The sequence below is a fragment of the Acomys russatus genome, chromosome 15, assembly GCF_903995435.1.
Source record: "Acomys russatus chromosome 15, mAcoRus1.1, whole genome shotgun sequence".
In the NCBI taxonomy this organism is placed as follows: domain Eukaryota; kingdom Metazoa; phylum Chordata; class Mammalia; order Rodentia; family Muridae; genus Acomys; species Acomys russatus.
In genome coordinates this window covers 33,016,115-33,037,828 of record NC_067151.1, presented here as the reverse complement: position 1 = coordinate 33,037,828, position 21,714 = coordinate 33,016,115, and the positions used below count along the sequence as shown (strand labels likewise).

The window sequence follows — 21,714 nt, the reverse complement described above, 5'->3', positions numbered from 1 at the left end:
AGACCAGGATATAATACATTGTGTCAGCAAGAGAACCATTTATTCATAAAATGCTAAAAGCAAATTGCTTCACAGGATTTCCTTCTCATGTCTAGAATACAGATTTTTACTTATGTAAAGGTTTATAGAATTTCTTGTTTTATGATTATTGGTTCATAATGATGAGTAGGACCTTAAAGTAGGATGTATTATCTTACTTTAGCCAGCATTAACTTGCTTCAAATAAATAAGAATCATTTAAATTTTTAAAAATTTTCCAACAGAAATTCAGTATACCTTTATAAATGTTTGTATAATAACTATACAACAAAATTACAATAAATTCTCATTTTCAGTGGCTTTTAAGAGAAATTGAGCTAAGTTGTAGTAAGGTTGTGCTCTAGTTTATTTGTTTATTTCTGAAGCATTTTATTTTCCTTGTAGTAAGCAAGCATGGAAGCCTTTTTATAAAGTTTTTACTGTTTTTGTGGCCCCATTTTTTGTTCGGCATAAGTGGATGCAATGCTAAAATCGCTCACTGAGGATAAGCTTACTTTGTGGTGTCTGGCAGAGTAACCTATTTCTGCAGAATGAATTTTCTGTCTTTATCCTGAATGTTACATTATTATTACTCAATTCCTGAACTTTCAGGTCACTCAATTTATAATTCAAATCCTGAACTCAATATTGATTATTAGTGCTATTTACAGTATGTTATTAACACTTTCACACCACAGTTCATACCACTATGACCTTAGAATAATAGGGACTTAGAGCTCCTCAGTATAGGTACAAAACATTTGTAGGTAGATCCATTGTGCCCTCTGGATTTGCTAATTAGGGTGAATGAGCTAAGTGACATTACAAGAGTTTTCTCACACTTTGATTTTGTATTTTCAACACTCTGTATCACCTTTTCTTTTAAGATAATGTACCAAAGGCTCATGCTACCTTACATGTGACCTTCTTTCTACTAATGACGTTATTTATGTTATGATAACTACTTAAGTATTGAAATAGGACTTGAACTTTGAGTTCTTGCTTTTGTGATGACAATTTAGAAATCAACACCAGATTCAGAAACTGGAACATTTTTAGATTAATTTTCTTACATTGGTCATTGGACTTGCCTTTTCCTATAAAACTTAATCTCCAGAAATAATTGTCTTGATTGCTTTTAAAGAAAATACCTAGGTGTAACCTTCATTGGCTCCAGAATTGATCAGTAATAGGTTTGTGGGTGAATAGTACAGAACAGAGTCAAATAGCTTGTGGCAATACATGTAGTAATTGTTCAGGAATCTGCTCTTCAGTAAGTAAAGTAAGCCAATGTGTTATATTGGTGGGAATTCATGCTTTTAAAATTATTAACTTCCTTGAGTAATTATTCATCCCCATGAATAACAAAACTTCCAAATATCTTTGGTTCAGATTAAATTAGATATGTTGAAATAAGAATGGGCAATTAAAATGTTAGGCAATATAATCAAAACATTCTTTTATTATTGTATGACTTAGTATAAACGTTTTCTAAACTAGTGATTTAAGCTCATTTTTTTTCTATGAAGCAAAAGTACATTGGAAATTCTCATGAGAAATTATGCGATGCAAAGGTAAATGTCTTTGGTGTCAACTCTCTTCTGTACTCTTTGATTGCAGATCATGGGGTTGGTCATGAGTTGGTAGAAGTTGTATGTGATACTCATTGAGTACTTTTGTCATGTCTGTTCCATCTGAAAGACACTTTCATTGTCAGTTACTAAAGACTTTTCAAAGGTAAATAACCACACACGATTGTTAAGTGCCAGCAATACGTTCTTTCTGTAAAACCTGATGAAAATGAGACACTATCATTTGTAAACTATAGTCCAATACAATATTTTAAAAATTCTTGAGCTATGTGATCTAACTGTAGTTGATGGATGATGGACAGTGAAAGTGAATAATCACAGGATCATACAAGTGACAAAATGTTTATGATTTTTAATTCTGCAAAATATAATGCTGTACAAAAATTGTTAGATTTGTATTTTGGGCTTTTAATCGAGCTAGTCAAAAACAATAGCATGCAATTATATGTGCTAAGCCAAAGAAGTAAAACCTGTTTTATATATGATTGTTTCTTCTAGTGGAGGTCGATATTATAAATATAAAAAATAAGTGATTTTATTTTAAATTTTATTGAAATACTTTGTTATTTACAAAGATACTTCATTCACTTTTATTTCCTTGTTATATTTTTTATATTTTTATGGAAGAACACATTGCTCCACTTAATAGTCAAATTTGCTTGTTTGCCTTTACAAAAAATTTACTAGATTGATAAGGAGACCATCTTTGAAATGAAACACATTGACAGCACATGGAAATAATAGATGGCAGGAAATCTTTTTGTTATATTTATCTAGAAAGAGGACTGTCTTGTTATTAGCCTGATCTAAAATGATCTCTAAAATCCCTCATAGATTTGAGGGGCTCCATAAGTTATTCATTTCTCATTTAATGCTTGGTTGCTTTTCAGTTTTTCGTCAGGAAGACTCAGAACTTGGTTGTGACTAGGGTCTTACAGTTTGCAGAGCATCAGTGGTAGTGACCCTTTGCTAGTACCTTATGTCTTTCATTATGTTTGGGCAAACTCTTAATCTGTTGATATGTGCTTTTCTGTGTACTGCAATTTTCAGAACAACAAAATGTCCCCTTTTCTCTTGGTTTCCTGATGTAAGGAAGTCAATTTCAAATAAAATTTTGGACACCTTAGAGCCAGATATCATAAAAACATTTTAAAAAAACCACTGGCTATTTCCAAAGTAAAATGTGTTAATATTTTTCCTTTGTGGCTCATCTGTTACGCATGTTATTCCAGGTAACATTGAGAATTACTCCCTTGATGACCTAACATTTAGAAACATGAAGGCCATTTGTTAAAGATGCTACCATTTTTCCATTGAATAGATTTGGCTTCTTTGTCAAAAATCAAGTGAGCAAATGTGTGTGGATTCATCTCTGGGTCTTCAATTCGATTCCATTGATCCACCAGTCTATTGCTTTGCCAGTACCATGCTGTTTTAATTACTGTTGCTCTGTAGTACAGAGCTGCCTTATTCATAATAGCCAGAACATGGAAACAGCCTAAGTGTCCCTCAGTAGAAGAATGGATAAAGAAACTGTGGTACATTTACATTATGGAATACTACTCAGCTATTAAAAACAAGGCATTCCCGAAATTTGTGGACAAATGGATTGAACTAGAAATTATCATAATGAGTGAGTTCACCCAGAAGCAAAAAGAGTTAAATGGTATATACTCACTTATATCGAGACACTAATCCAAAGGGTACGTCCCCATGGAAAACTTTACCTATCAGGAAAGTGGGTCAGAGGGGAGGACATCCTATTGAGACTTTAGGTGTGAGAAGCCTGGGAGAATGAGGAAATAGAAGGATCCAGAGGGTCCTGGAAAACTACAGGCGGGTCTGGGCCCTAGGGTCCTCCTCAAACTATGACACCAGTCAAGGAAAATATAGGCAGTAAACTTTGAACCCCTACCTAGACTAGCCGATGGGCAGGACATTCTCCACCGTTAAGTGGAGAAGGAGATCTGACTTTCACACAAACTCTGGTGCCCCATATTTGACCATGTCCCTTGGATGGAGATGCCTGGTGGCACTCAGAGGAAGGATAATAGGTCGTCAAGAAGAGACTCGATACCCTATGAGCATATACAGGGAGAGGAGGTCTCCCTCAGTCACAGACATAGGGGAGGGGAATGGGGGGGAAGCAGGAGCGAGGGAGGAATGGGAGAATGCAAGGGATGGGCTAACAACTGAGATGTAATTTGAAGAAATTAATATTAAAAAAAGGAAAACAAAAGAAACATGAAGGCCTTGGAAAGATGACTTTGATATGACTTTGGAAACACATCTGCTTTTCAGTCTCATTTCTTACTCGTACATGATAACTCAGTCTGAGATGGAAAGACAAGACACTGTAGGGCAAAGACAGAGGGAAATCTTGCTGAAAAGCTGTGGAGGTGCTCTCTTCTTTGAGGTTATATTAGCCTCAAAGCAGTTGCAGATTTGACATGAACTTCTTGTAACTCTGAAAGCCAGGTTTACTAGTTATCAATTTAATATAGTACAGTCATAGTTGAATTAAATGTGAGGGCTGAAGGATATCTAGTAGACTAGTGGTCAGGAATTCAAGTGTGGGAAGTTGTACTGATTGATTAGTTCCCGTGAAATGAGTGTCTTGCACAAGGGTTATGTGCAGGCATACGTGGTGTCAGGTACTGTCGGTTATTCTGCCATATCTTGTGTGTTGTGACTAGGACACATACAGCCCACCCTCTAAGTCGCAGTAGAACCTTGATGAGGATCAACTGTGAAACTGTGAGAATGTAGATCATTGCACCGGTCACCCCACCCAAACTTATAAAGGAGTCCATGTAAAAGACAGTCTTGATATTGTTCATTTATGGTTCGAAGTAAATGGGGCAAAAACAGACTTGCAGATAGTTGCTCCCAAGGACACAGAAAAAATGTATGTGCTTAGTGCTCAATAATTCATTGAATAATAACAGAAGCTTATTTTTTTTCTGGTAATTTTCTATCTCACAAATGTTTAGAACATCTGTCTATCAGAATTGAAGTTCTATACAAATCCTAGACATTTATTGTTTTCTTAATTCCATTTCAACATTTCTATGATAGTTTGATGAAAACCTTAAATTTGTTTCACTTCTGATACTTTCTTTTGCTTTGAATCTGAGTATTTATTTTTATTGACAGCTTCTGTGGATGGAGAGACTCAAAGCATCTCTTAAAAGTTACATTTTTGAGCAATTCTTTATGGAGATAAGTTAATTGTGAATATTCATCAGTTTCCAAGAAATTTGATGTATTGATTTTTGCTTATTTTTAACATGCTTGCCTCAGTTGTATATCTGCTAAATACAATAGACATGATGAACATGCCTGAGTGACCCAAGAAAAATTCTGCAGTATGCCTATAATCTCTATCACATTTTTTTTTACCAACTCCATGTATAACATAAAGGGGATTTAAAAAGTATTAACTAGTAGCAATTGGTGAATTCTATAGGTAAACTTTGTGGCTCATCTAAAACATAAGCAGTAATTAACAACATCTCTACTGAAGTTGGTACCTGGTTTCACGTAAGGAAATTTAGAACTTAAAAGTGGAACAGAACAGGGAAAGTAGGATCAGTATGTACTGAGTTACAGTTTGATGGGGGTTTGAGGCTCTGGTGTGATATTGCATGGTACTATGACTTTAGATAGGACAGCTAAGAGAAGGGACCATGAATGCCTTTACCAGTATAAGTGATACATGATGTAAATATCTTACATTCATTTAAACATCACACAGTTAAACACATACAGAAAGATAACATGTGACTCCATTACTATGTACAGTTACACCTTTTATGTAAAAGTATTCAGAAGGGGAACTATTAATACCTAGAAAAAATGTGATCCGAAGTTAATGCCTTTGTGGCTTCTGAACAATTAGAGGAGGGAGAAACTATTTGTTATATAAGTTGACTAACATGTAGTCCAAATAACATGCTGAGAAAATTTTATTTCAGTAGATGAGCAAATTTTTGTTTCCTTGATTTTGGAAAATTGTGAATAACTTTGGAGCTCTAAAAGGAGTTACGACATCCATCAATATTACAGCCAAGTCATGATAAACAAGGAAATACATACATACTGACAGCTCAACTTCATGATTTGGATAGATTCTTCAAAGTGAAACTTTCTATTTTTCATGTAAGAGCAAATGATCCATGTAAGAACCACCTGTAGCCAGTAATTCTTACGAACTTTAGTCTGTTTACATAAAAATCACATGAAGATTTTTGAAAGGGGGTGTTTGTGCAGCCTTTTCTGATTTAATCAAGTGGTCAGACTTTTGTTTGTTTGGGTTTTTTGTTGTTTGTTTTTTAGCTACAGCAGGAGTAACTGGCTGATAGGAAACATTGAATAAGGATAATGCAATTCAGAGAGGAAAATAGGTTTATATTGGTTGGGCATTGGAAAGGATTTTCGGATTTGTAGTTAGGTTGCTCTTCATCATTTGTTTCTATACCTACTGAGTGAAGCTACAGAAGGAAAAAAAGGCTGTTTTGGAATTAGGAGGGGTTGAAAATAATAACTGAGCATTGTTCTTGTGAGTCAGCATTAATACATTGTAAACATTAATACATAATCTAGTTTTCTGTCCTCCACGAATCAGTGTGTATGTTTGGTAAAGCGTTTGGTCTCTGCTTATTATGAATAGCTTCTGCAAAGTGCTGTAAAAATTAGGACGACTTTGGTGTTGTTGGGGTTTATTGAGCCAAATATACTGGTGTATATAATATAAAGATAAAGAAGAATTAGAATTAAGTGAGGAGAGACTACTGGGACAAAACTTTGAAGTACATAGTATTATATAGTGTTTTGTTTTTTCTAAGACCAGCTTGTTTTAGAATAGGAAATGCAGTGTCAAATTATACATGAAATTTGCTGGCTTTCTTCAGGAAATGTATATTGTTAATGTGGAAAGATACAGTTCACTCACGGATTTAGAGTTTTAAATCTCATTTTCATATTTCAGAGGAGCCCATGTTTTTTATTTTTTTAGGAGAGGAGGTTAGAGAATTGTACATGGACACTTACCTTTGTATCCCATTAGAGACTTAGGCTTTCATTTCATTGATGACTGACTGACTATATTGGAACTAGGAAATATAGGCTGTATATAGAAGATGAAGACAGTTAACATGGGAATTGGTAATAACTAGTATCCTCTCTGGCATGCTCAGTTTCTTCTCTGCTGCATTTTGTGAGTTGCTGTAGTTCCAGGTCAGAATTGCAGCTCGGTGTTATGAAAGGATCTGAAGGCTGTTGACACTGTGACACTGTATACACTTGACTAACCAATGATGAGGTACTATTTATTACTGGTGTTTCCCATTAGCACACGCAATATGTTGAACCATATTAGTTGGAAGATTCACTTAAATCAGTAAGAATGAACAATTCCTATAGTAGGCATATTCTATCTGTTTCTGTCATTCAATTCAAGAATAAAATTGTGTATTTGGGAACAGTTATTGACTATTTGAGAGCTCTCAAAAGTACACAGTAGTAGGTAGAGTGAGCGAAAAGGGCAGACTTCATAGTACCTTTAAGCTAGTGTTATGTTCACTATAGTTTATGACTTTTCTATATTCTCAAGGATGAGCTACATGCACTAGACACCTGGACAGTGGCGTGGGGGTAGTATTTTGAGAGAAAGAGGAGAATGATTATATCTAAGAGAAACTCTTTATTTCTAGTATGGAAGTTACTTGGTATTTTCTTTTCTGAATCCTGTACTTTTGTGTTCTAAATTCTAGCAATCAGTTTCACCTCAGCAAAGGCAGAGACACTAATGGAGCCCAAACTATAGCAGCCAAACCTAACGAAGGGGAATTCTTTACCGTTAATAGGAGAGACAAATCACTCTGAGTTATCTTTTTTTAATTGTCTCAATTTTCCTGCTGGTAGCACTGGTTATGGGAAGAGTTAGGGAGAAACAAAAGGGAGGAAATAAGTCTCAGCCTTTTTTGATAACCAATGTGAAAAGAGTAACTCTAGAGCCGGAAGTGTCAGTGAAGCCCAGAAAGGGAAAGATACATTTCTCTGGGCCAGTGCAGTTATAAATATATATATTTGATCTACTTCAGGAGTGCTAGTCAATACAATAAGACAAGAAAACCAATATGACTTCCAGAGACTGTAAACAGAAAATTACAACTATCAAAGATGACATGAATTGCTACATATAAATTCTGAAGGAATACATGAAATTCTAATTTCAGTTTGGTAATTTTATATACTTTAGCAAGTTGTAAGATAAAATATTCCCAAACAAGTTTAAACTATTTTTCTCTATTTTAAGTGCTATAGGCACTTAATTAACTTCTTTCAAGAATGGTTTCACAGGGTAGAGTGGTAGCTTTGTGCCTAGGGAGATATACTGCTCTTACAGACAACCCGAGACTTACGTTTGGTTTCTAGCATTCACACCAAGTGGTTAACAATCTTGTGTAACACCAGCTGAAGGGAACTAGTGCCTCTGGTCTCTCATGTAACTGCATACACATGCATATACACACACTGAGATAGGGAGACAAGCACGCAAGCGCACGTGTACACATACACCCCCCCACACACATACAAACACACACACCCCACAGATTTTTTTAAAAGAATATTTCAACATTTTAAGTGTTTAAATATAAAATACATGAAATATGTATAGGATTTGGGTGCTGAAAACTGCAAATTGCTAGTAAAATAAATTCAGTATTTAAGTAACTGGAAAATAACAGAAGTTTTGTGGATAGACTCACTAAGCAGAGTGAAAACAGCATTAAGTTGTTATGTAGATTTAATAGAACACCAGCCAGAATCTCTGAATATATTCATTGATGCCAAATAGATGAATCTAAAATTTATGTGGGAGAACAAAATAGCTAAAGTGTCTAAACTTTAGGACTTACTATAAAGTTATAATGAAGACACATATAAACACGGATTTTGGGGGGAATGTGAAGATACAAAAAGCACTTGGAAATAAGGAGGAAAAAATAGTCATACACCCCAGTCATCTGTCAAAGCTATAATGTATCCCAGGTAAAATGAACTAAAAACAAAACAAAGCAAAACAAAAATAATTTACTCTAAATATAGAACATGCACCTACAAAATAGGAAATATAAGGGGAAACATTTGTAACAGGGTGGACAAAATCGTTTTAGATATGACACCAAAACTAATGAAAGAAAATACTCACATTGTATCTTCAGAATCAATTCTTCTGCTCTCGGTAAAATGTAAAAGGCCCTTAGTGGAAATGATCCTCCATGCCCCTCCACACTCCCTTCTCACTTAACCTTTCCTATCTGTACCCATGCCCCTTCATACCACCGGCATTCTGTCTCCTGTCTCTTGAAAGTCCCTTCTTCCTTTCTCTCTTACTGTTTTCCTGACTTCTGCAGGTACTCCAGTTCAAACATACATGTCAAAACCAGCTCTCACATATGAGAAAAAATATACAACAATTATCTTTCTGGGTCTGCATTTCTTCACTCAGTATCATGTTTTACAGATCCACCCCATTTACTGGAAAATGTTACAATTTTAATTTTCTTAACAAGCTGAGTAATATTCCATTGTGTAAATGCACCACATTTTCATTATCCATTCTTTAGCTGATAGTCACCTAGACTATTTCCGTTTCCTAGCTATTGTGAACAGAGCATCCCTAATCATGGATAAGCTAGTATTTCTGGAGTTGTATATAGTATCCTTTGGGTATATTCCCAAGGTGGTTGTCTTAGTGTTCTGTTGCTGTGAAGAGACAGTATGACTGTGGCAATTCTTAAAAAAGAAAACATTTCATTGGGACCTGCTTACAGTTAGGAGATTTAATCCATTATCATCATGTCAGGGAGCATGAAATCACTCAGGCAGATATGTTGCTGGAGAGTAGCTGAAAAAACTATATCCTGATCCACAGCCAGCAAGAAGAGGGTGAACTGTGCCTTGCTTGAGCATTTGAAACCTACCCCAAGTGACACACTTTATCCAACAAGATACACCTCCTAATTCCTTTCAGATAGCACCACTCCCTGATGGTTAAGCATTCAAATATATGAGCCTATGGGAGCCTATGGGAAGCATTAAAACCACCACAGGGTGTTGACATGAACAATATGGTAGGACTAGTACTAGCTTTTTGAGGAACCTCCTCACTTATTTCCAGAGTGGCTTTACCAGTTTGAAAAAAAAAGCTTTACTTTTTTCTTCTGTAAAACTTCCTAAAATGCATACATATGGGAAACAATGCCTCTTCAAGACACCATAACTATCAAGTAAAAACCCTGGTGAATGAGTGGGTTCCCTTCTTTTGATTTGTTGGCCATAGGGTTCTCATAATCTCCAAACATTATAGGTCATTGCCGTTGCTCTTGGTTACCCTTCAAAACTTGTTGGTAAGACCCTATTGCTGAAGACACCATATACTTGGGTCATAAAACATGAACAAATTAAGCCAGTACTCACTCAGAAGCTTTTTCCCTACTTGCTATCTTTTATAAGTGCTATGTTCTCTACTGGAGGAGAAAAGTAATGATCAGTCTTACTCAGCTATGCTTCAACAGTGGCATAAATGTGAATCACCAACCCCTTTCTGATTGAATCCACTCCAAAAGATTGAGGTCATGCTTGGCACTGTTTATGGGGCCAAGAACTTGGAGCTAAGTAGGTCGTAGGCCTGCTACAGATTGGAAAAAGATAATTGCTAATTTCTTATTTGAAGAATGGTTTATTTCAAGTGAACACAAAGCTCTGTCAACCCTTGAATATAAAAACAATCCAATAAAAAAAACAGTCAAAGAAACCCCACTTAACTAGACACATTAGTAAAATGAATGTGTCAGAGTAGCTCAAGAAGGGCTTCAACCTGATTAACTCATAGTGGGCTACTGCACACCTAGTAGAATGACCAGAATTTTTTTTAAAAAGCAAGTATGTGGCCAATGCTAGCAAAGCTGTGCCACATAACCAGAATCTAGTATTAGTTGGATTACCAAAGGGTACAACCTTTTGTGTTATGGTTTGACAGTTATGTATAATATCAGCCATATACATGTATAGTTTAGCTTCCTGCTCCTTGGTTTTATTTATGAGAAAAGAATGGAAAGAAACTACTCACAAACAAACATTCCTGTGTGCCTTTGTAGTTGTCTTATCCACACTGCCAGGCTATAACCCTAGTGCTCTCCTGAGATGAATGGATGTCCAAAGTGACTCATCAGTTTCTACCATGAAATATTTTTTAGTTAATAACAACTTGAATATACTTATTTACTGGGATGAATCTCAAATTGGGTAATATGTGGAAGTCTGGAAGGGAACCCTGCAAAATCACATACGTTCTTCCCTTTAACATGACTTTCTAAAAAGTCAGAGTCGTAGTGACAGAGAAGCATTCTTGCTACGTTACAGGTGTTGAGGTGGTGTGACCCCAAAGCAGAAGGGTGAAAACAAGGACATTTTAATTTGTGGGTGTCCATGGAGGCCAGAAGAGTGTGCCAGATCCCCTGGAACTGGAGGTACAGATAAGCTACCATATGGGTGCTGGGAACCAAAGCCTGGTCTTCTGCAAGAGCAGCCAGTGCTTTTCACTGATGAGCTCCTCTTCAGGCAATGTATACATTTAACAGTGTTGTTTATTTCATTGATACATCTAAATAGTAAAATTTTAGACTTTGAAGTTTTTCTTTTGTATTTTAGATACAAGATGTTGAAATACAAAATTGCAAACTATAACAAAGGAAGATATGAATGCTTAGTTACTTGAGTTTTAGAAAGCTATGCAAAATCTCTTAAGCATATGTAACAGCGGTGGCAGTTGTATGTTTAAATCACCCAAAGGAAAACATTGAAATACTGAGCTGAGATTTCATGGCAAAAGATACCCAAAAGATAGCCTATGCTATCACCATGCTCTCCGTCTGTCCTTCCTTTTACTGGTATTTCATATGCTGTTGAAGCTGAGTAAGGTGGCATTGCCTGTGTCAGTGTTTCTTTCCACACCCAGTGGTCCTTGAGGTGATGTCTTTAGGAACACCAGGTTCAAAAACTGTTAACTGTACTTGCACTTAGAATCATTTGGCTAAGACTGTTCTCATTTTGAACTGTCAAAGGGTTACCTCTTCTGATAAATTGATTCTTAATATTTAAATACACTTTTTAGATAGTGGGAATTAGATCTATGGCCTTACATATTCTAGCCAAGCATTTCTTCTTTTACTTATGTCCCTGGAACACAGCCCCCTTTGAAGGTTGTGGCAGGGTCGAACGGAGTTCCTTGGGTCAGCCTTGAACAGTTTTTTGCACCCTACAAACAGAATGGTCCTCTTGGCTTGGAGTCTCAGTTAGCCGAGTACACGTTTATGTATATTGTGGTGACAGTCATAGCACAGAATCTGTGGTTAGTGAGTATTTTATATAATTTTAATAGTCTTTGAAAGATTTTAGTAGATATAAATATTAGGCGGTTAAAGAGATGAAAACAGAATTTCAAAAGATTTCTTACTCCTAAGGATATCTTAAATCTTACTTGAGACTTAACCTACTTTTGAATTTATTTTGATATGCATTTGCATGCGTGGTTTTTAAGATATTAAATATGCCATTTTAAAGGCAGATAAGAGGTGTTGAATCTCAGCAAACCTTTTGCATAGGTTAGTTACATTCTTCTTAATAAGAAATCTAATTGGAAAGCTAAGCAAGGTATAATATCTTTTTGTTTTGATATAAAAACCAAATCTTTATCTTCTATTTTACATGGGATGGCTTTAGAAATGTTCATAGATTATTCATTCCTCCTAAATTCATTTACGAAGGAGGCAGATATTTGCAATATCTTGTGTATCTGAATACTAAAGTCCCCAAAGATAATAAAACTTTCTTAATTCCATCAACGAATAGTCGGTATTAGTTATTTTGAGACACTAACTGGAAAAGGCAGTGGAAATATCTCAGTATGTACTCACATTTTAATGGAATTAAATTATAGTGTATATATTTTCATTTAAAATTATTTATCAGTATATATTAACTAAATATTCTCATATGCTGATCAAGACTGTTGTATTATTTTCTACTAAGATGGTGAGCAGGCCCTAGCAAAAATGTCCTGAGCTGTTACTGGTATCATGCCACCTCTCCCACCCCCTGACATTTAGACCTCATACATAATAATACATGAATATTAGTTGCTAGCTTAATCATAAAGCTTATTAAAAATTGGAAGATAGTAATTAAGTTTTCAAAGGAATTTGTCCCATAGTAGATTTATCAGTGTCATTTTTCTTCAGAGGAGACATGATTTAAAATCCTCAATCATTCCTAAAGTAGGATTGTTAACTTAGAAAACAATATATCACAGGACTTTTAATTGAAAAGGGTAACAATTTTATATCACTGCATGATATTCAGTACTTCCTCTCCTGCCAATGAGCCCTCTTGACAGTCTGTCCCTGGTTGAGGCTGGAGTTTGCACAAGTGTGTTCTATGGTGTGTTAGTTTTAGCCGACAGAGCTGCTTGCCTTCTGGCTTAGCCTATATGTTTAGATTCTCTGCACATGAACTGATGTGTTGTAGACAGGAAGTAGAATGCAGGAGATATAGGAATGGGCTGAAGTATCCTTTATATTTGCCTTTGTATCTAGGGGAGTTGGAAATAGGCAAGAATGGAGAGAAATTTTGTATGGCAGTACACAGAATTTTGCAAGTTTATTGTGAGCCCTGCAGCAATCCGATGCATTTTAGTTACTGGTAAGTTTGCTAAATTATGTTTGAAACTGTACCTCTTCAAAGATAGCCATCTATTTACTATTAAGTCCAACATGTCAAAAATACCGTATTTTAAAGATTATTTTTGAAAAGATTGGTAATATTATTGCATTTGGTTTTAGGTATAAATTAAAATTACTTTGGTTAGTAAATGCATTTGAGTTTTTCTGTTGTCATGGGTAATACCAAAGTGAAATCAATGTTTTTTGGACAGCATGGTCTTGTGTTTAGTTGGAATAATAACCAATTTATCATGTTTTTGCATTGGAGTGCCACTGTATTTAGAGGTTTAAGTTCACACATTACATGACTGCAAATGGATAGTCTTGTGATATGAAAGATTTATAAACATCCACAGCTTCCTTGTAGTTTTATGTGGTTCTACAAATGTGTGTGACTTTCTCAAAGAGTACTTTCTGCATTTTCTTAATGTGTCATAGCCAGACTTGAGTCTTCCCTTTTGACAGCTTTGATGCTTAGGAACCCAATCCATGTGTAGGTGAAATTCCATGAATAGGTTTGGAAATTGTGGAATATCTATGCAATAGCTTTCTTTATTTTCAAACATTTAAACACAAGTGTTACGTGTGGTAGAGGATTTAAGCAGGCATTTGTGAAGTGGACTTGACTGTTGACCCAATTTATTTAAAATGAACTAGATTTTTAAAAATCAACAAGATTGCTTAATCGCTTCTTTATGGAATTCCAGGGGATCCCTTGCTATTTGTGTTTTTCTTAGGCATGCCTACCTTTGGCTTAAGGACAAAGTAGGAAGAGTATCACTAATTGGTCATATTAATTTTTATCTTTGTGTTGGGGGTGGTTAAGAATGTAGGGCTAGCTAATGTGATTGAGTTTTTATTTCCTGTGATGAAGTTCTGTATTTTGGGGTAGTATGCTTTTAGAATATCAAGTAGTTTGTTCAACCATCAATTTTTATAATAATGGTAATGATTATTTTGCTGTTGCTTCTTGTTACAAGAAAACTTGTGATTTTAAGCAAAATAAATAAATAAGTGGATAAATAAGTATTCTAAATTACTGGAGAAATGCATTATGAATCCTTTTGAAACCAGGAGAGCTAAAATAAGTCAAAATCCAGTTAAGTAGGTTTCTTTGGTAATTGTTGAGCTTTCCTCACTATAAAAATTTTCTTACTTTTAAGATTCAGTACTGTTGTGCTTATTATAAATAGGTGATTTAAAGTATATTACAAAACATTTCAGATAGATATTATTTCAGTTCATGATAAAGTCTGATATATGGCAGTTTATTTTAACTGCCTTAAGCACACATAATGAAGGGTGTATATTTTGATGCGTATGTGTCAGTGCTGCTGGTTGAAACTATACATCTTATGAAGAAATACATTATCAAAGCCCAATTCATTGCATTTATTTTCCTTTGTTTCCTCATTTATTCATTCACTGTACAGACCAGTGCTTAACTTTGTCTGGAACTTACTGTTATCTGATTTATGTGTTTGTGTACAATATGTAATTAATTTTAGCAGCTTCTCATTTCTATAATACATGAGTCATTTCTTTGCTTTGCTCTCATGAACTTTTCTGAGGGCATGTGTGGACATAAGTGATATGTGACATTTCTCTGGTTTTCATAAATCAATTACTTGCTTATCAATAATAGATACTATAAATAGAATAATGCATATATTTGTATATATAGAATAATGGTATGTTTCTTATGTCAAGTTCATTTAAGGTAGGAAATATGCTTTTATATGTGTATAAATACATTTTATGCTTAACTGAAATATAAATTATACAGTTATTTTCTAATTTATCATTCTTAACTTAAAAGATAAAACTAATCATATTTTCTCTTGCTTGTGAGAAGATACATGTTTGTAGAATAAAAAGCCATGTGGCATTTTTAAACAAAAGAGAAATTAATTTGTTTGTTGTTATTGTTTGGCAAACAAATTATTAAAATGGAAGACTTTGTTTCTATTAAATATTTAATGACTAAAAAATGAAATTATTTGTACTTTACTCACAGTGCTACTCTTTTGGCATTCCTCGTTGAACTACTTAAAAGTTCAGTAGCCATGCAAGAACAGATGCTGGGTGGAAAAGGCTTTTTAGTTATTGGCTACTTACTTGAAAAGGTAAGTGGTGCATCTTGATGGTTTTTTGTGTGTAGCTTTAGTCACAGGACAGTTGACAATCACTAATATTATTACCTTTTAATTGTTCAGTTGTAATATTGTTTGATAATTAGTGAACATTTTATATCATGCTTTGAATGTAAGTATTGGCATGGTGTTAAGAAATTGTGAATGAAAATAGAAAATGGCGAAAAATTCTCTTGGAGGCCTAGAGAGGATGAGGCAGGAGAGATACAAGTTAAAGGCTAGTCTGGACTACACTGTAAGACTCTGTCTCAAGAAAACCCAATTTAGAAATATATTCCTCATGCTACAGAGAATGACAGCATGAGCTACACCTCGCAGTGACCAGTAGTCGTGAGGGCAAGGGGACAGAATTTGATGTGAGCCATGTTAATAAGCTAAGATTCCAGCTGATTAGGTGAATTCAGTGCATTCTTACCTTGAACTACTTTGTCTCCAGTGGATTTGCTGGAATAGACCCCTATTTTGAGAGCATGCTCTTATGTGTAGCTTATCCATTTGTTTGTAAAGATAATTCCTACTTATCTTTGCTGTAAAACAGGGACCTTATGACAGTAAGATTTTGTTGTTTTCTTTTTCGGCACTATACAATTTTTACATAGGTTTTTGGTACATCTTGATAGCTGATCATACAGTCATCTATCTTTATTATTGCTTTCTACCATTGCCTTGCTTCTTTTGTCTTTGTATTTTCTTTCTTTCTTTCTTTCTTTCTTTCTTTCTTTCTTTCTTTCTTTCTTTCTTTCTTTTTTTTTGTCTTTGTATTTTCATCTGCATTAACTCATCAGTTTTCACCACAAAACAAGTAGTTTCATTCTTATTAAATCCTTCTGTTAACATGTTGGTTTCACCTTTTTAATATTTTAGGATTTCTTCTATTTTTATGTATTGAAAATTTACCTGATTCTTGATATATATATATATATATTTCCATCAAGTATGTTATTTCATATATTAATTTTTTTAAGTTTTTGACTTGTCATGTATATAGAAAAAGAATTGGTGATAAGGGCAAACTTCTTGTATTGCTATTCTTTAATTAACTAAAGGATTTTGTAGATGCTTTAAATTTTTGTTTGTAGAGTAATATCATGAAAATTGATGACTTAATTTCTTTTTTTTTTTTTTTTTGATAACTGTTTTTGTTTTTCCTGTTGCTTTATTGTCTTATCAGAGACTTCTGGTGCAGTGTTGACTAGAAGTTGAATAACAGACACCTATTATTACTTATATCATAGCATATTTAATAGTTAGAATCTAAAATATAATCTATTGCAATAGATGAGATTTTATAAAATATTTTCAAAACCCGAATAAAAATTGCTTCCCAATTTAAAATTTTTTGTCATAATCATACTGAATTTTAAATCATTTTTTCTATTGATCTAATGAAATTCTAATTTGTTTCTTACTTTTTGAACCATCTTCATGAATTTTCAAAGAGAAAAAGTCTGTTTACTCATAAATACGCTCTTGTTCCAATAAAGCTTTCTGATAATGACCATAATTGCATTTATACTACTAACACCTTTTCACCACTGACCTTGTGTTGTTGCATGGTTACTTAAATTTTCTTCACTTTGATACCAGCTGCAGCATTACATTCCAGCAGTGTCTCTTCAGTTTTGTGTCACTTTCTCATTTTTCTAATCTTATCTTCTTTTATTTCCTTCTGTACTTCTGAAAACTGCCTTCAAACTGCTGGCCTTATTCTTGAAAACTTTTTTCCTGTAATTCTTTTGATGAGATTATGTATTTGCTTGCTTTTGTTATCCTGTAGATAGTAATTATTTTCATATCCCTTCCAGTAGGATGTCAAGTATTCTCCACATATTTTATTAACCAAATTATTGCTTCTTACTTTTCTAATATTGTTTTCCTTTTATATTTTTCTGTAATTAATTTATTCACTTTACATCCTAAACAAAACCCCCCTTCCTCCTCTCTTACCACTCCCACCTTCATGCCCCTCTCCCCTTTCTCCCTGTCCTTCTCCTTAGAGAAGGAGAGTCCCCGCTATGGCATCAACCCACCCTGTCGTCTCAGGTTGCACCAGTACCAAACGTATCCTCTCCCACTGAGGCCTGAGAAGACAGCCCAGCTACAGGCTAGGGATTCACAGGCAAGCAACAGAGTCAGACATAGCTCCTACTTCCACTATGAGGGGGCCTGCTTGATGACCAAGATACACATCTGCTACATATAGGTGGGGTGCCTAGGTCCAGCCCATGCATGCTTTGTGATTGGTGTTTCAGTCTCTCTGAGATGTCACAGACCCTGATGAGTTTATTTTGTAGGTCTTCTTAGGGTGTCCTTGATCCTTCAGTCTCTCTCAATTCTTCATCCCACTCTTCCAGAAGACTCCCTGAGCTCAGCCTATTGTTTAGCTGTAGGTCTCTGCATCTGATTCCATCATCTGCTGGATGAAGCCTCTCAGAAGACAGTTATGCTAGGCTCCTGTCTGTAAGCATAGCAGAGAATCATTAATAGTGTCAAGGGTTGTGTTCCTGGTTTCCTTTTTATCCTAGTCAGTATTATTACTATTTAGCTAAACCTAAGACATTAATTTCTGCTTTTTCTCACACTAAATTAAAACATTGGACACTTGTATTTTAGCCACCAGAATATATCCAAAATGAGGGATTGGAGAGATGAGTTAATGTTTAAGAACACTTGTTGCTCTTCCAGAAGAGCCAAGATCAGTTCCCAGTACCCACACTGTGCTCTCTGCACTTATTGGGCACTGGGCATGCATATGGTACACATATATACGCATATATACATGTAGGCAAAACATACCTTTACAAAAATACAATAAATACATCTTTGAAATTAAGAATATATGTAGAACCAATTGCTGTTTCTTATTCCCAATTCTCATTGCATCCATGGATACCATCATAGTCCTAACATCATTCTCATATCCCAATAATTGCTTTTCAAGTTTTTAGACTATTGCTTTGATAAAATAGTGACCGGAAGCAAATTAGGAATGAAAAGAGTTTATTTTAGTTTACATGTTGATGTTTATCTTTGAGTTAGTCAGACAGAAACTCATACAGGAACTTGAAGCAGGACCTGAAGGAGTGCATGCCAGCTGGCTAGATGGATGGCTCAGAGTCCTGCTTAGCTAGGGTTTTCTTATAGCCCAGGACTACCTGCCCAGGGAATGGTGCCTCTCATAGGAGGCTGGATCCTCCTATATCAATTAAGAATCAACATACCCCTCATGGGTATCTGTACAGAGGAGTCTAATGTGGGCAGTCCATCAATTGAGATTCCTCTCTCAGGTGACTCTAGGCTGTTTCAGGGTGATGGCTAAAACTGACCAGTATATTTACATATTCCATCCTTTACTTAAACTTAAATACTTCTTTAAATGATCTTATGCTTTATTTGCCTGAAATGTTTACCTCATACCTCTGATACCATATTTTGCCACTGTCCTTCTTTTCACTGTATTACCCCTCTTTGCCTTTCTTCTAGCAATAAGCATGTGCATGCACATGCTGGTATTTTGCAGTACCCTGCTCAACTCTTCTGTTACTTTTCTTCTGTATCCACCTGAGTCATTTGCATCTTTCTAGGGCATGCCTATGGTGACCATTTCTTCCAGTTAGATACCTCATGCTGAACTTTGTATCACCTTTTATAGTAGTGCTCCAGCTAGAGACAAAGGCCTGAGTACACTAGACTCAACAATACTTCATGTCTAAATAATAACAATAGCTTTTCGGCCTTCATCTGGGCAGGGAGCTGGCAGCACACTCAACTTGAGTTATTAACAAAAATGTAATATTGTGCTATATAAGAAGTAAGTTCTAAGCATTGTTAGGGGAATTTGGTTAGATCTAGAGAGTGACAAGAATGATTGTTTAGTATAACTCGGAGAAGAATGTTGTGCTTGACTGGATTGATGTCTTTAATAAAGTAATAGTGTGTTGATTTGATTTGTACAACAGTGTCCACATGTCATTTTCTTTCTGTCTATTAACGACCTGCTGATGGATCATAGTCAAACTTTTAACTGAAAACCAACAGGCAAGAAAAATTTCCAAACACAGTGATAGGCTATGGAAAGTTACAGGGCATTCTAAACAGTGTATCGAGTGTTAGGCTTGTTATCTTAGTCTTAAGTGGTATCAGATACCAGGTCTGTCTGCCTTTTTTTGTCCTGTCTCCCGACACTCCACAACTGTTCTCCTTTGTGTGTAAAAAGGTCTTTTGCTTTGTACCTTTACAAGTAGACCCTCATATCTAGGTAGAGAGACACATTTCCTTTATTGTATCCATACACAGCTCTTCCCTGTTACTTTATTAGTCAGTCTAAGTCTTGCTCACCTGTGCATCTGTATTTGTTGTAATGCTATAGTTTGGTGTTGAGTCTCTGAAATAAGTGTTGTCGCTGTCCAACATCGGTTAGTTAATATATTTAGGTTGGTGGATCTCATCCTTGGTATCCTGGAAAAGCAAAATTTATACTAAGGTTCAATTATTTCATGACACATTTACCAATAAAGTAATTCATACAGTTATACAATATATAATTTTGCATGTTTTCATTATTGAATGTTTTTTACAGTAAACATTTCTGTTAAACTATTACATCCTGTACATGGTAGGCTAATACTCCTTTATCCAACCTAAGTTTTCTCCTTATAGCATCCGGGGCTACTATTTGCTGATAAGTTACTTTCAAGTGGACACTGTAATTTTTTGTAATAATTCATATTCTATTTCCAAAAAATTAATGTATACAGTTAATATGTTACATAGCCCTTTTCTCCATCCTTTTTTTGGTTTGAAAAGATTGTTTCAGTTATTCATTCACTCACTCACTCACTACATATATGGGTGCTTTGCCTGCATGTATATCTGTGTACCAGTTGTGTACCTGGTGCCAGATCCTCCGGAACTGGAGTTACAAACAGTTCTGAACTACGATGTAGGTGCTGGGGCTTGAACCTGGGCTCTCTGGATGAATAATCAGTGAGCTCTTTCTCCAGCCTTCTTCCTTTCTTTTCTTTTGCAATAACTCTCTGGCCAGGCTGTTCCCTTAGCCTTTAGCTGAGATTACAACGTGTCCGTAGGGCACTTCTTCATAAGTATGTTGGCCATGCCGTGTCCTGAAGACAGCTTCACAGCAGGCTTCCCTGACCTTGTATAAGAAGGAGGGGAGTGAAACACAGTGATAGGGAGTGACAATGACTAAAACATGTTGTAAAAACATAAAATTGTCCAAAAAATAGTAAAAAAATTAAAATATTGTAATGTCTTGGGCCTCATACCAGAGTTTACATTTCTACCATGTTCACATTGTGATGATTCTGCCTAAGATTTGGTCCTATTAATTGTCCTCATATAAATCTGTGTGTGTGTGTGTGTGTGTGTGTGTCTGTCTGTGTGTGTGTGTTCCCAAAAGCTTCAACATGATGTCGGAGTAGGCGTGTAGGCGTGCTCTACAACTCAGCTACGTCTTTGGCCCTTAATCTCATCTAAAGATGATTTTACCTATAAAAATAAAAACAACTTGTTAACTAGAAAAAAAAGCAATTCATCAAAATAAACACTTTGAGAGCTTTATTTTTTTCTAATTTCCCAGGTAATCTTTTCTGATCTTGTCCACTTTTAAATTTCATATGAATGTAGTTAAACATTTACTGAGGAATTACAGATGAGAACAGAAAAGATAACTGTGGGTTCTTTCGCAAGGAGTGATAGGTATGTGGATTACTTAGAGGATCTGAGACACAAGAAGTAAGTACCTCACCGGCAGAAGCGAATGCTAGTGTAGAGAAAGTTCATTTTACACATGGGCAAACTTTAAGTAGCCAGTAAATTTAAGTTTTTAAAAAAATGTTTGTAAATATCAAGTGTGGATCTAAACCTACTCTCCAGTAGCACTAATGAGCGTAGGAAGACAAGCGCCTGGGCTCTGCTTTGGTCACACAGAGGCTCCATGCGATGCTTCTCAGGGTGCCTTTCACGGCACTCAGCAAGTTCAGGTAAATATGGTTTTGCTGGCATTGGCAGGCTTTTGGTGTTTGAGTTTAGATTATCAACTTTTCCGAAGAACAATCTGTTTTCTGTTACCACGTTTTTGTCTGAAATTATACGATGGGGTAGCATTGGCCAAACAAAAATATAATTCAGAAATCAAATGTA

General features: G+C 35.3%; 1 protein-coding gene across 6 annotated transcripts in view; it reads left to right on the top strand.

The window, feature by feature from the left end:
* Nbea (neurobeachin) overlaps positions 1-21,714 on the top strand; it is a 657,568-nt gene that overhangs the window by 235,315 nt on the left and 400,539 nt on the right. For 4 of the 6 annotated variants that reach the window (XM_051157179.1, XM_051157174.1, XM_051157175.1 and 1 more), the window contains one exon: positions 15,417-15,525. The exons of 1 other annotated variant lie outside the window; for it this stretch is intronic. In XM_051157179.1, coding sequence (XP_051013136.1) covers positions 15,417-15,525 — 109 coding nt within the window. Of the gene's footprint in view, positions 1-13,273; positions 13,380-15,416; positions 15,526-21,714 lie in introns of all 6 variants that reach the window. One more of the 6 variants, XM_051157176.1, reaches the window with a different exon arrangement.